At 40.8% G+C, this 14,560-nt stretch overlaps 1 protein-coding gene across 5 annotated transcripts in view; it reads left to right on the top strand.

Annotated features, from left to right (window-relative positions):
- Positions 1 to 9,413, top strand: part of LOC143119887 (NACHT, LRR and PYD domains-containing protein 3-like) — a 191,514-nt gene extending 182,101 nt beyond the window's left edge. For 2 of the 5 annotated variants that reach the window (XM_076281340.1, XM_076281338.1), the window contains 3 exons: positions 30 to 203; positions 778 to 824; positions 4,528 to 6,623. In XM_076281340.1, the coding sequence (XP_076137455.1) occupies positions 30 to 203; positions 778 to 824; positions 4,528 to 5,072 (766 nt within the window). In that variant the 3' untranslated portion in view covers positions 5,073 to 6,623. Of the gene's footprint in view, positions 1 to 29; positions 204 to 777; positions 825 to 4,527; positions 6,624 to 6,792 lie in introns of those variants that run through there. The other 3 variants (XR_012986330.1, XR_012986331.1, XM_076281339.1) reach the window with 3 other exon arrangements.
- Positions 9,414 to 14,560: the final 5,147 nt, after the last annotated feature.

Below are 14,560 nucleotides of genomic sequence, written 5' to 3'. Positions count from 1 at the left end.
CTCTCTCTCTCTCTCTTTCTCTCTCTCAGGCTCTCTGATTGTCTCATCTCAGAGAAGGGTTGTCGTTTTCTGGCTGCAGCTCTGACGTCAAACTCCTGTCATCTACAACAGCTCGATCTGAGCTACAATTATCCTGGAGAATCAGGACTGAAGCTGTTATCTGCTAGACTGGAGGATCCTGTCTGTAAACTGGCGATACTTAAGTATGTTCAGAAAGAAACCCCAGTGAATAGCCCATAGTTATTTCTCCATACTGTATGTAGTGGCCTATTTTCAAATGTGTGTTGCAATAACTGCTGTACACTGAAGTATATTTGTTATCTTTTTGATGCAGCATCCAATAATGCAAATATTTAGAGGTGCGTTCAAATTCATAAACATAGTTACCAAATGTTTAGGAACCTTTTGCAAAAAGCTTCGCTGCGCGGCGGTCATAATAATGGAGAGTCACTGTTGGAAAGTGCATTTGTTATTCAGAAGTAGTCCTCAGGTTGCTCACTAAATCTAATCTAAAGTACAGGATAGACAGTGTCAGGGCTTTTTACTTCATAATTGTCTCCTTCGGAGAACCTTGGATGCCTTTGTATGTGATAGACAGCTGGAAAGACAGTTACTTCTTTGCGTTATATCATATGTATACGGAAATAGATATGATAACACATTATTGTCTGTGGGATGAAAAATCACCCTCTATTTCACAGGTGGCACAAACAGAAAAACAGCAGTGTTGACATCTGTCAAATGGTACATGTGTGTGACATTTTGTTTTTCTTACAGAACTGACCATGATTCTTTAGACAGAGCACGACCACGTTTGCTGAGATGTAAGTTTTTATTGTTTATTCAGTATTTGTGATCATTCACTTTCACATGGTTTGGCTTGAATGTGTGGATGGGTGTCTTAAAGCAGTGTGTGTGTGTGTGTGTGTGTGTGTGTGTGTGTGTGTGTGTGTGTGTGTGTGTGTCTTCAAAATGTGATGTGCCACAATATAGGAGTGTGTGTGATGTGTTGGTAGAATGTGAAGGAGTGTGTGTATTCTCCTCTTGTCTGTAACATGTTTTAGCATTAGTTGTATATGGGTGTCTAATTATGGAAAGCGGTTTAGGACATAACGTCTGTCAAAATAACGCCACCACGTGTAGATTTTTTACCTCTTCAGGAGTAAAAAATAGACGTCTGAGCGTCAGACGTCAAATTTTTACGTGTGCCACGCGCAAAAAAATTGCGTCTGACGTCAGAAGTAAAAAATGACGTCTGGGTGATTTGCTGCAATGCCAGAGCCTTTGTGCCAGAGTAGACACAGCATTGGCTGCTGGAAACAGGAAATGCAGCCGCTATAGTTGGAGCAGAAGAAACAAGATGCCAGAGCAATGTGCAGCATATTCCTGCTCAAATCCATCGCAAACAGGGCTCGGGGGATTACTTTTCACAAGTAAGATTTAACATTATCGTACTATTGGTTGTATTTTGTGAATGCAATATTACCAGAGAGTTGAAAAGGAATAATAATAAAAATAATTTTACACAAGTGGCACAGACTGTAGCCTATTATCAGGCAGTTGCTACTTGTAGCTTAGCTAGTAATAAGTGTGTTGGTGGTAGCTTCACTATTTCCTGAATAAAGTAACTTTTCAATAGCTTAACTTCTTTATATGAAGTAGCTTGGCCAAACAAGCTACACTTTTGTCATGTGAAATTAGCACAATTTAAAGTAATTTCACATACTGCCCAATAATAGGCTACAGTCTGTACCACTTGTGTAAAATTCGCCGGCCAATGTTATACTAGTAATATTTGATTCATTTCTACAATAGCATTCTTGTGTCAGTTGTAATTTAAGTCAGTGTTATGGAATATGACTCATCAAGTCTCAGTTCATAGCCGGGTGAACACCTGAACACCTAGCAAGTAGCCTAGCTAGCTGGCTACGATTTACATACAATAACAAAGATCCTTGCTCCTTTTCAACTCTCTGGTAATATTGCATTCACAAAATACAACCAATAGTACGATAATGTTAAATCTTACTTGTGAAAAGTAATCCCCCGAGCCCTGTTTGCAATGGTCCGCCGATTTGAGCAGGAATATGCTGCACATTGCTCTGGCATCTTGTTTCTTCTGCTGCAACTATAGCGGCTGCATTTCCTGTTTCCATTCCAGCAGCCAATGCTGTGTCTACTCTGGCACAAAGGCTCTGGCATTGCAGCAAATCATCCAGTCGTCATTTTTTTACTTCTGACGTCAGACGCAAAGTTTTTGCGCGTGGCACACGTAAAAATATCACGTCTGACGTTCAGACGTCAATCTTTTACTCCTGAAGAAGTAAAAAATCTACACGTGGAGGCGTTATTTTGACAGACGTTATGTCCTAAACCGCTTTCCATATCTAATACCAGTGTGTGTTGGTAGGGTGTGTAGGAGTGTGTGCGTTTTATGCGTGTGTTTGTGTGTGTATATATGTATGTGTTGGTAGGGTGTGTGTGTGTGTGTGTGTGTGTGTGTGTGTGTGTGTGTATGTTGACATGGTATGTGTGGGTGTTTGTGGGTGTTGTGTGAGTGTGTATTCTCATGTATGGTGTGTATGTGTGTACATATTCTGATGCTGATGCGTATTTGTTTGTTTGTGTTGACATGGTGTGTGTGTGTGTGTGTGTTGGTAGGGTGTGTAGGAGTGTGTGTGTGCATGTGTGTGTATGTGTTGGTAGGGTGAGTAGGAGTGTGTGTGTGTGGAGTGTATGTGTTGTTAGGAGTGTGTGTGTGTGTGTGTTGACGTGGTGTGAGTGTGTGTGCGCGCGCATGTGTATGTATAAGCGCTTTCAGATATAACCTCCGGAGTGTTTGCGGAGGTTTGTCAACGGAGGACCTACCCTTTGTATGAGTGTTTGTGTGTGTGTGTGTTGGTAGGGTGTGTAGTGAGGAGTGTGTTTGTGTGTGTGTGTTGGTAGGGTGTGTAGTGAGGAGTGTGGGTGTGTAGTGAGGAGTGTGTTGTGTGTGTGTGTGTTGGTAGGGTGTGTAGTGAGGAGTGTGTTGTGTGTGTGTGTGTATTGGTAGGGTGTGTAGTGAGGAGTGTGTTGGTAGGGTGTGTAGTCATGAATATGCTGTGTGTGTGTGTGTGTGTGTGTTGGTAGAGTGTGTAGTGAGGAGTGTGTTGTGTGTGTGTGTTGGAAAGGTGTGTGGTGAGGAGTGTGTTGTGTGTGTGTGTGTGTGTGTATTGGTAGTGTGTGTATGTGTGTTGGTAGGGTGTGTAGTCAGGAATATGTTGTGTGTGTGTGTGTATGTAGTGAGGAGTGTGTTTGTGTGTGTGTGTTGGTAGGGTGTGTAGTGAGGAGTGTGTGTGTGTGTTGGTAGGGTGTGTAGTGAGGAGTGTGTTGTGTGTGTGTGTGTTGGTAGGGTGTGTAGTGAGGAGTGTTTTGTGTGTGTGTGTGTGTGTGTGTATTGGTAGGGTGTGTATGTGTGTTGGTAGAGAGTGTAGTGAGGAGTGTGTTGGTAGGGTGTGTAGTCATGAATATGTTGTGTGTGTGTGTGTGTGTTGGTAGGGTGTGTAGTGAGGAGTGTGTTGTGTGTGTGTGTGTGTGTGTTGGTAGAGTGTGTAGTGAGGAGTGTGTTGTGTGTGTGTGTGTGTGTGTGTGTGTGTTCGAAGGGTGTGTTTGTGTGTACATATTCTGATGCTAATTTGTATTTGTTTGTTTGTGTTGACATGGTGTGTGTGTGTGTGTTGGTAGGGTGTGTAGGAGTGTGTGTGCATGTGTGTGTGTATGTGTTGGTAGGGTGAGTAGGAGTGTGTGTGTGTGAAGTGTATGTGTTGGAAGGAGTGTGTGTGTGTGTGTGTTGACGTGGTGTGTGTGTGCGCGCGCATGTGTATGTATAAGCGCTTTCAGATATAACCTCCGGAGTATATGCGGAGGTTTGTCAAACGGAGGTCCTACCCTTTGGATGAGTGTGTGTGTGTGTGTGTGTTGGTAGGGTGTGTAGTGAGGAGTGTGTTTGTGTGTGTGTTGGTAGGGTGTGTAGTGAGGAGTGTGTGTGTTGGTAGGGTGTGTAGTGAGGAGTGTGCTGTGTGTGTGTGTGTTGGTAGGGTGTGTAGTGAGGAGTGTGTTGTTTGTGTGTGTATTGGTAGGGTGTGTATGTGTGTTGGTAGGGAGTGTAGTGAGGAGTGTGTTGGTAGGGTGTGTAGTCATGAATATGTTGTGTGTGTGTGTGCGTGTGTGTTGGTAGAGTGTGTAGTGAAGAGTGTGCTGTGTGTGTGTGTAGGAAAGGTGTGTGGTGAGGAGTGTGTTGTGTGTGTGTGTGTGTATGTAGTGAGTAGTGTGTTGTGTGTGTGTTTTGGTAGGGTGTTTAGTGAGGAGTGTGTGTGTGTAGTGAGGAGTGTGTGTGTGGGCATTTTCTCCCCTCACCTGTTGCAGATATCTGGTGGTGTGTGTGTGTGTTGATTTTGTGTACGTGTGTGTTTGTGTTGACGTGGTGTGTGTGTGTGTGTGTGTGTGTGTGTGTGTGTGTGTTCTCATGTTCTCTCCTCTTGTCTGCAGATGCCTGTGATCTCACACTGGACCCAAACACAGCAGACAGACTTCTCTCTCTCTCTGAGGGGAACAGAAAGGTGACATGTGTGGATGAGCAGCAGCCGTATCCTGAACACCCAGAGAGATTTGACTCCGCATGGTCTCCTCAGGTGTTGTGTAGAGAGGGTCTGACTGGACGCTGCTACTGGGAGGCTGATTGGAGTGGAGATGGATATAATGGAGCTCTTATATCTGTGGCCTATAAAAGCATCGAGAGGAAAGGGAGGAGTGATGACGTCACAATGGGACAGAATGCCAAGTCCTGGAGTCTGAGCTGCTCTAATCACAGTTACTCTGTCAGGCACAATAAGAAAGAGACTGCCATACCTGCCCCCTCCTCCCGCTCCAGAACAGTAGGAGTTTACCTGGACTGGCCGGCCGGCACTCTGTCCTTCTACAGCGTCTCCACTAACACACTCACCCACCTGCACACGTTCCACTCCACATTCACTGAGCCCCTCTATCCAGGGTTTAGGGTTTGGGGTGAGGTGTCCCTGCACAAGATCACATGAGCTCGTCCTCCAACAGTACGTCCACCTGCCACCCTTTCTCTCTCTCCCCCTCCCTTCTCTTCCCCTGCCTCTCTCTTTCTCTCTCTCTCCCCTCCTCTCTTTCTTTCTGTCTCTCATTCCCCTCCCTTTCTTTACATCATCAGATCTGGCTCTGCTCTGGTCTGATCCATTTTCAGATTTTTGTGTTTGTGTGTGTGGGTGTTTGTTTGTTTGTGTGTGTGAGTGTGTTTTGTATGAAACTGTTGTCTATTTGCAGACTTAATCATAGCCCCTCTTTCTACACTATCTACTCCCCTCTTTACCAACTGCAACAAAATTCAAACATAAATTCATCAGAACAAGACACAACATTCCGCAGTAACATTCCGCAGTAGCCACGTAACCGTAGCAACATTCATTCTCTGTGGCCCTGGCAGTTCGCCTTATTCACCTGGCGGCCATTTTGAAAATTCGAACGCCGTTGAGGGGTACACAAACCCGGAAGTTTGACTCGGACGCATACGATTCAGCAGCACCAGCAATGGACACTCCAGAATGGACCACCAATCTTTCCTGTCTGCCCGAATTAACGATACAAAATGTGGAGCAGTGGGCCAGTACCGACTGCAACACCCCCCGGGTTGTGTTAATTAAGGGATACAGTAACTGTATCGAAGGTTTTATCCACGACATTGAAGGTAAGAATGGACGCTAATTTGCCTCAATTTCTGCTAGCTTGGAGCAGCTAGGGGTAACTTAGTAAGCTTAGCTGTGATATGTTGACTGTCTGTACTATGTTAGATTTTATTTAACACTTAACATGTCTTTAATCGACAGTTAATAGGAGCCCATCACACATATTTGTGAGGGCTATGTATTTTCCCTCGGTGCAGAAAAATGAGGCACCTTACAACATAGCTATCAGGTTATCATAGTGCTAAGTGGACAAACTGCTCAGTTCGCATAGCAGTTAAACCAGCTTGCTAAATGTTCATTATGAGTTTATATCAACAATGTACCTTTCCCTGTCTGACTGAAAATAACATGCCTATTTTATCTTATTACATGTTATCTGTAGTTGATGTAATATCACATAAGCCTCATTGATACCTACTCAAATATCTTGTTTCAAATTAGCAAAGCCAGACAGGGCTAGGTGCATGTTGCTATTGCTTGTTGACAATGAATGACAGTATAACTATTAGGTAAGTGATAAGGTAAGGTAAGTATTAACAATCATGTTAAGATAAGAGTTCTTGGAGCAGTGTATCCAGGGTTGAGGAAGGTTCTTCAAAATGTAATTAGTTTACAAATCACTTGTCTGTTTAAAATTGACATAGGATGAAATCCATACTGTTCAATCTTAATATGAGCTTTTCCACAACCCAGACTTCTTTGTACAAGATATTACGTATCTTTCAAGTTGTGTTCGCAAGTATCACATCTGTAAACAACCTACCACTACCAGCATGTAGCTGTAATATTTTCATGGCAGATCATTTCAATGCCAGATGTACCTAATTCACTGCACACTCAGTGTATGTGCGTGTGTGTGTATATGTATATATATATATATATATATATATATATATATATATATATATATATATATATATATATATATATATATATATATATATATATATATACACACACACACACACACACACATGTATATGCCATATATTTGTTAATAGCAACTCTGAAGTGTCAAGTGTCTAAAGTTTGATTATCTTTTCAGGTGGAGCTGTCACTTGAGCAGCCATTGATAAGGGAGACGCAGTGCAACTACTTCTATGTACAGGGTTACTTACAAACCTAGACCATTGTGCCTATCAGTGTTTTTTGAACAGCCTGTTTTCTGATGTTCTAGTTCCTTTTCCATGCTTACAGTATACAGGCAGGCCTTTTTACATTATTCCCCATACCAACTTCTATGTACAAAATTACCTTTACAAACCTAGACCATCAATGTTTTTTTTTTTTTTTATGTTCTCTGATGTTCTGGTTCCGGTATATTAAATTATAAAGTTATGAAGGACATCATCCATGTGTAATACAATTGTACTTTATTCTCTAGATAGATAGACATCCAGTAGCTTATACATACACACACACGTAAACAATCAAATCACTCACAGGTATGTAAAAGTAGAGAGCATGAGAAGTGATTATAAGGTCTGACAGGTACTGATCCTGTGATACATTGACCATGATAATGTGCTATGGTAACAATACAAGTTCGCATATTGTATAGATTTTGTAAAGATGAACAATAATATTGATTAAGGTTTTGTATTCATAAAGATGAACAATAATGGTGGTTAAGGTTTTGTATAGATTCATAAAGATGAACAATAATGGTGGTTAAGGTTTTGTATAGCTTCATAAAGATGAACAATACTGATGGTAAAGTATGTGTATAGATTAATAAAGATGAACAATAATGGTGGTTAAGGTTTTGTATAGCTTCATAAAGATGAACAATACTGATGGTAAAGTATGTGTATAGATTGATAAAGATGAACAATAATGGTGGTTAAGGTTTTGTAGATTAGTAAGATGAACAATAATGATGGTAAAGTATTTGTATAGATTAGTGAAGATGAACAATAATGATGGTAAAGGTTTTGTATAGATTCATAAAGATGAACAATAATGATCCCACCATATTTTCTGCAGTAGGTTTATGGGCCATAAACACAGCTTTAAATGTATCATAATCTGGGAACCCTGTATAAAATGAAATCTGTTTATCCTCACCTTGAAAATTTGAAATCAAAAACTGTTTTTGTTGAAGCTCTAAAATGAAAAGTTCTTGATCACCGACGGTCTTGCTGGCTTCCCCAAGTTGATCTTGAAGTGAGGGAGGCAGTGCAGCATATTCATGGTCTGGGTGCGGAGGGGGTGTATTCACTGGAAGTATAAGAGAAACATATTGATGGACACAGTAGGTGTTTTACAAGGATATTCATGCTCAATTCATGTAACCAATTACAACATGTCGATCATTGAGATCCGTGGAAACATTACTGGAAATCATCAACAGAGAAATACTGTCACTACACAGTTAATAAATGCATTACAAACTAGTATCTTAATTCATCTAAACAACACTCCTCTCTGGTCTGACAGAACTCCATGCAAACACAGTTGGCACAGCTCCCTGTTTCAACTTGGTAATACCAGTCTTGCTTTTCACAAGGCAGTCTGGGAGGAAATGCTCCGAGCACACTCGTGTACGTGTTTATCTGCATCAGCAAATAAAATGTAATCATATAAGCATTTTTACATGTACAATTTTATTGATCAGACTCAATGTGACTCCTGTACATCCTCCTAACTAGGAAAAATGATGTGACGTGTTCCCTAGGTTAGCTTGTGACTAGAAGCTAACAAGGTCACTCAGAATATGCTTATACTAGTGAATCTGTGGTGGTAGATTTTAATAACATACTACTAATTTTGGACTAGGCTGTATATTTCAACAACCTGTCTCTCTGCCTTAATCTATCTATTAAAACGTGCTAGTTCTAGCTAGCTGCTAGCGATACAAGCTAGTTATGGAGACTGCTCAGCCTTACAGCACCAGACATATAATAAAACTTACCTTAAAATTACGACCAGGATCCCTTCTGATGTTTATTATCCATTGTCGACGTAGTCCCTGATCTTTGGGGAAACGGTGAAACGTTTGTCCTCTGTTTGATGTTTTCCTGTGTGATGAAGTGCATTGGGGAAGGCGGCAGTGTGAGAATTCGCGTTGTGAGAAATCCCGGAAGTGGTAAGTGTACCCCTCAGGCTCGGTGGAACGTTCGAGGTGAATAAGGCGAGTTGAGCATGCTGCAGGAACACACTCCTGTTCATACACATGTGTAATGCTGAGATGCTATTGAGATTATATTATAGTATTTTTTTTTTCATTAGCCTATTGACATTGGTGTTTATTATTGCCATTCTCCTTACCAACTTACAACTTAAATTGTTTACTGTTAAATTTAACTATGTGTTGTTATTTGTATGTCGCTTTGGACAAAGGCACCTGCTAAATACCATAACCATATTGATATCTATATTCACTGTATAGGCTACTGTTTAGGTGATACAAATGCTGATGTTGTGTTCTTCATATTCTGCGCTTTTCCTAAAATGAATGTGTGTATTACAAGAATGTTTCAGCAACAACAACATGATTTATTATGTTCTCTCTAAAGTTTAGTTATTTGCTGAATTTCTTTGAAAATGATTTGCTGGTCTGAGGTGTCAGTGTTTCTATGTGTTCACACATAACTATAAAACATGCTTGTTTTTCTGACTTAAAATATGTAAATAAAATGTGTTTCTGACTTTAAGATGTCTAAATAAAAAATCTTAACTCTGTATTGTTCTTAACTCTGTATTGTTCCAGCATTGATATTCAGAATTGCCAATATAGTATAGGCTAAACACACAGTCTGAAATAATAAAAACAAAATACGACTTAGATTTGAATTACTTACAGTAATATTTCTGCAGCTCATTATACATAAAATACATCACTATTATGCTCATCAAGCTGAAATCGTAGGCTTGAAACACGTACAATAACACTAATTCTCTTCCAGTTAAGAAGTAGAACTTTTGTTTGTGACTACAATTATTCCAATTATTCCATGGCCATCTAGCGGCGTAAAACGGTACTGCGTAATGACGTTAAGAACATACAATCTCTCCTCCATTAGGAGATGCTACGTTCTTACAACAGTGGAAACGCCAGGTGGTACTGTAAGCTAAATTCCTGAGCTAAACACATGACATATTACAATCTCAGAACAATTACACTATATTACTTCAAGGAAACTATAGCAAAAGGAAGTTTAACTATGTTAGAAAACCTCGTGTGGATTAACACGATTTAAACATCATAGGAACTTACTTTTCGTCAATGACACACTGGTAAATACTGGATTACTCAGGACAACTTCTGGAATTGTCTAACAGGTAAGTAGCCTAGGCCTAACTTACACGCCGAAGTTGCACGTCTGGTTCCACATGAGGGCGCTCGTCCACAAGGGCAGAATGACTGGAGGTCTATGGAGCTGTAGCCTACCCCTCAAAATCCACTTTTCTCGGGATATAATTCTCGGGAAGTAATTTGAACGTTGCATTCGAAAGGGGAGGCAAAGAAAATACACACTGTTGAGTATATATTTTTAAAGTTACTTAATTGTTCTTAAAAGCCGTTCAAATGTGTCAATGACGTCATGCATTAGCACAATGCTAGCGTGTTATGAGAATCAATCAACTTTTATTTCCAGACTCGGCAACAATTAAAAAAGGCAATGATAGGCTACCAGTGTTTCCACATGGATGACAGTACTAAGACCAGGGTTTGACAGCAGCATAATGATAAGGTTAAAGCTTTTGGTTACAGTTAAAGCTTTCCCTGCCAGGTAAAAAGATGGAAATATTAAATCCTTGTCTTTTTGCTATTGTATTTAACATCAAATTTGACACCATGTTCAGCATCTCTTGAAACCCAGCACTGCTAGGAGAAAAAAAGATAGCTAAATCATCGGCATACATAAGGTGGTTTACCAGGGTATTCCTGACCATGCATCCAATGTTTTTTAGCTTTTAGTTGGTCAGATAGATCATTCATATAATTATTAAAAAGGGCAGGTGAGAGTAACCCCCCCCCCCCCCTCATTCCCCAATCCCATTACCCATACAGTACCAAATGGCGTAGAGACTGCATTCCCCCACTTGACCTGCATGCTCTGGTTAGCATACCAATATGCCAGGATCCTAATTATGCTATTGGGCACACCTCTTTGACTGAGCTTAATGAACAACTTAAAATGATTGACTCTGTCAAAAGCCTTTGATGCATCAATAAAACAAATCAAAACGGAAGAATTCTGTCTTCCTTCAGGGCATAGCTACATAGATCAGTACCATGTTTAGCCTGGTTGTCTGTGGTATCAATATAGAAACTTAGTCTAGTCTATCTAATAAAACTACTTCCAGGACTTTGGATAACACACTGGCTAAAGCAATAATGGTCTATAGTTATCCAAGCTCCCCACCTTGTCTGCTTTGTCCTTGACGACAGGCGCCAAGGTAACAGACAACATGGAGTGCGGCAATAGACCATGAGTCATAAAGCCTGTAAAGCAGGTTGCAAGAAGAGCTGCAGCCCTCGGACTTGCAAACTTGAGGTGCTCTGCAGTGATCTGATCTAAGCCACTTGCTTTGTTATCAGCTGGCTGTGTAATTGCTTGTTGCGCCTCCCTACATGTGATTCCCACTGTGTCACTGTTGGCAACGTTGCCCACTTTGTAGAGATCACTTTTAACGCAATTGAAACGCTCAGAGTAATGGATAGTTCTGCTTCATCTTCTCATCAACAAAATAAATAAAGCTCTCACTAACTTGACGCAAGAGGGAGAAAGGACCTTGGTACATTTGCAAATCTTTACACAGTATGGGTAGTGAATGCAAGGGCGTAGTCATGATGTCAACATTGGGGAGGACCAAATCTGTGGTGGTGTCTGGGGGACCCCCAAACAGAATTTCAATACATTTCCTGCCATGGACAAATATTATTTGATTAAAAATCACAAACAAGTCATTAGTTAAGTCAGTCAATTATAGGGTATTCCAAACTTATGACGGACGTGGGCATGGATTATGAACCCCTGGATGGATTATGAGCCAAGATGCAACAGCCATTACTAAGAGGACTATAAACAGGTTAATTTCTGACATTGCTACTAGCATATGATGCATTATTTATGTTGTAAGACATGTGAAAGAAATGACTGACACGGGCACACTGTCAAATTCATCATTTAAACTAAAAGGGCACTTAGTTTCACTTTCGCTATCTTTGTGAGAAAATAATAGGCTACAGAATGGAAAATGCTTCAAAGTTCCCTTCAAGTCTGATCGGGTCAAAAATTGAATGGGGTTTCCTTAGCCTGTGCTACACCTTTCCAACAAGTTTTGTGAGAAATGTAGGCCTACCGGTAGCTTTTGCGATATTGTTTATAAGCCTACCACACCGCAGTAAATGGAAGCTTTAGATAGCGCTCGCAATCAGACCGGCCCCACTCCTCTACTGTCTGTGTGTGTGTGTGTGTGTCTGTTCGTGTGTGTATGTGGGATAATTTTTATCTCTCTCATTGAATGTTTAGTATACCTTACATACATGTAGTGAAATCTAATTGTCATCTCCTTACTCTGACCCTTGTGTTTTCTGAAACTCCTATGTGGGAATGTTTAGTTAAATTAACCCCTGTGTCACCGAACTAGGATGGGGGGTTGTAAACATTTCACTGTGGGTAACCCTCAGGATGGGGGGTCGTAAACATTTCTTATCTCTGTTAAAATACCAGATGGTTAAGTGTCACATGTGTGTGTGTGGGTCTGTCAGTGTGTGTGTCTGTCCGTGTGTGTGTGTGTATGCGTGCGTGTGTGTGCGTGCATGTGTGTGTGTGTGTGTGTGTGTGTGTGTGTGTGTGTGTGTGTGTGTGTGTGTGTTGGCATTCATGCTTATGTAAAACCCATCCATACACTAAGACTTAAGTTCATGTTGTGTTGTGCATCACTCTACTCTACATTTATTCATGTGTGTGTGTGTTGATATGTATAAACTCATATACATGTAGTTGAGCTGCTTTTGCAGAGATGCTCGTTATCCTAAACTCAATCAGTTTTCATCTAGACACACACACACACACAGACACAATTAATGTTTAGTTTGTTTGTGTGTGTGTGTGTTTGTGCCTGTCATGTTGAGCGTGGCTTTAGGCCTGGCAGGTTGCCAGATCTTCTCTGTCTGAGTGCTATGTGTTGCCTGTCACAAACACAACACTCTCTTTCTATGTCTCTCTCTTCCTCTCTCTATCTATCTATCTCTCTCTCTCTCTCTCTCTCTCTCTCTCTCTCTATCTATCTCTCTCGTACACACAAATACCACCCCCCACACTATCTCTCATTCTCTCTCTTGCACACAGACATACACACAGGTGTCAGGGCTGCCAACTCTCACGCATTGGCCGTGAGACACACACATTTGATTAGTTTCACACGCTCACACGCCACACCCCCGATTTCTCACGCTGAAGTGTCAACCCGGTCGGTCAAATGCCTGAAAGATGAGTTTATCTATAGATCTACCTGTTGAGCCACTCGTAATCGACTAGTTATGCTTTCAGAGACAGTGAGGGGGTTCAAGAGCACCCCCTGTCTGTGGAATTTTCTAGAATTTCTCTCGTTTGCGATGCTAGGCCTACTTAACAAGCCATCCCAGGCGCATTTCCCCCCGCATTTTCCCGGCTTCAGGTATGCTTTGAGTATTTATTATTGAGTATGTTTCACGCTGAAGTGTCGACCTGGTAGGTCAAATACCTGGCAGATGAGGTTCAACTAAACTAAACCTATACAGATATCACATTTGAACATGTGAACGAGCGGAATCTAAGCTTTCCAATGATATTAGCGCCAGGTTGCTGTGATAAATGGTTCGCGAGAAAATTAACATATCTCACTAACCCTTCACACAACACAAGGCAAACCCAATATCACAAATAAACAGCAAACCGTAGCCTACCGAATACGAGGATATAAAGCATGGCTCTGTGCAATAAGTGGTTCCTAATCCGGTTTTGAAATTGCAACACATTTCTACATAGGCGAGTCTCATTGGGGCAAAATTATAATGTATTCTAAAGTAAATTATTTGTCAGTTCCAGCCAATCCTACTTACACAGATAAATTAATATATTTCTATTGGCATGCTCCCTAGTAACATTAATGCAAAAAGATGACGAAAATCAAATAATGAGACACAAATATTTTTCTCTTGATATAAAGCCTGACATAAGCCACATGCAAACATTCACATCATAGTTGCCAGATATGGGTACATCCTGAAAAAGGAAGAGCATGTAGGCTATAGACTAGATGGCCATTACAATGACCAATATATCATCTTAAATGAACTAGCTGAATAACGCAGGTGACCACTTCTGCATAATTTCATGGAGTGCTGAAATGTACACACATTTTTGACCATTTCGGAACTGTGAAATGTAGCATATATGTTTTGTGGTTGTGAACTTATTGCAATATCACCATAACTATTCCACCTGTGTGTGCATGGTTATAATTCTGAAGTGCAAAATAGTTTAGGCTACAGCACAAATATTTCCATAAAAATAAGCAAGTCTGACCTCTGAATTTATTTTGAAATAAATGCATTTAAAAGTTCAAATATACAAACATTTCTTAAATTCTTACAAAACACCTGACGACACAGCATCAGATGAACGCAGGTTCAGGCCGAGGTCCTAGTAGTCCACTGATGTAGTTGTTTTTGCTGTACGGTAATAATGCTGCTGAATAAGCCAAACAAAGATTTCCTATGTAGCCTACGCAGCAAATCTCACTCCAAGGTTTTTTGAAAAGTTGGCAGCCCTGCAGGCGTTTATTCTCCCTCTTTTTCACAACACACTCTCTCTCTC

The sequence above is a fragment of the Alosa pseudoharengus genome, unplaced genomic scaffold, assembly GCF_046254945.1.
Source record: "Alosa pseudoharengus isolate Yale_2024_CS ecotype anadromous, Long Island Sound unplaced genomic scaffold, YU_APseudo_1.1 YU_APseudo_1.1_scf_1, whole genome shotgun sequence".
Taxonomy (NCBI): Eukaryota; Metazoa; Chordata; class Actinopteri; order Clupeiformes; family Clupeidae; genus Alosa; species Alosa pseudoharengus.
Note: the sequence above shows the minus strand (reverse complement) of the source record. Positions and strands in the feature narration are given on the sequence as shown.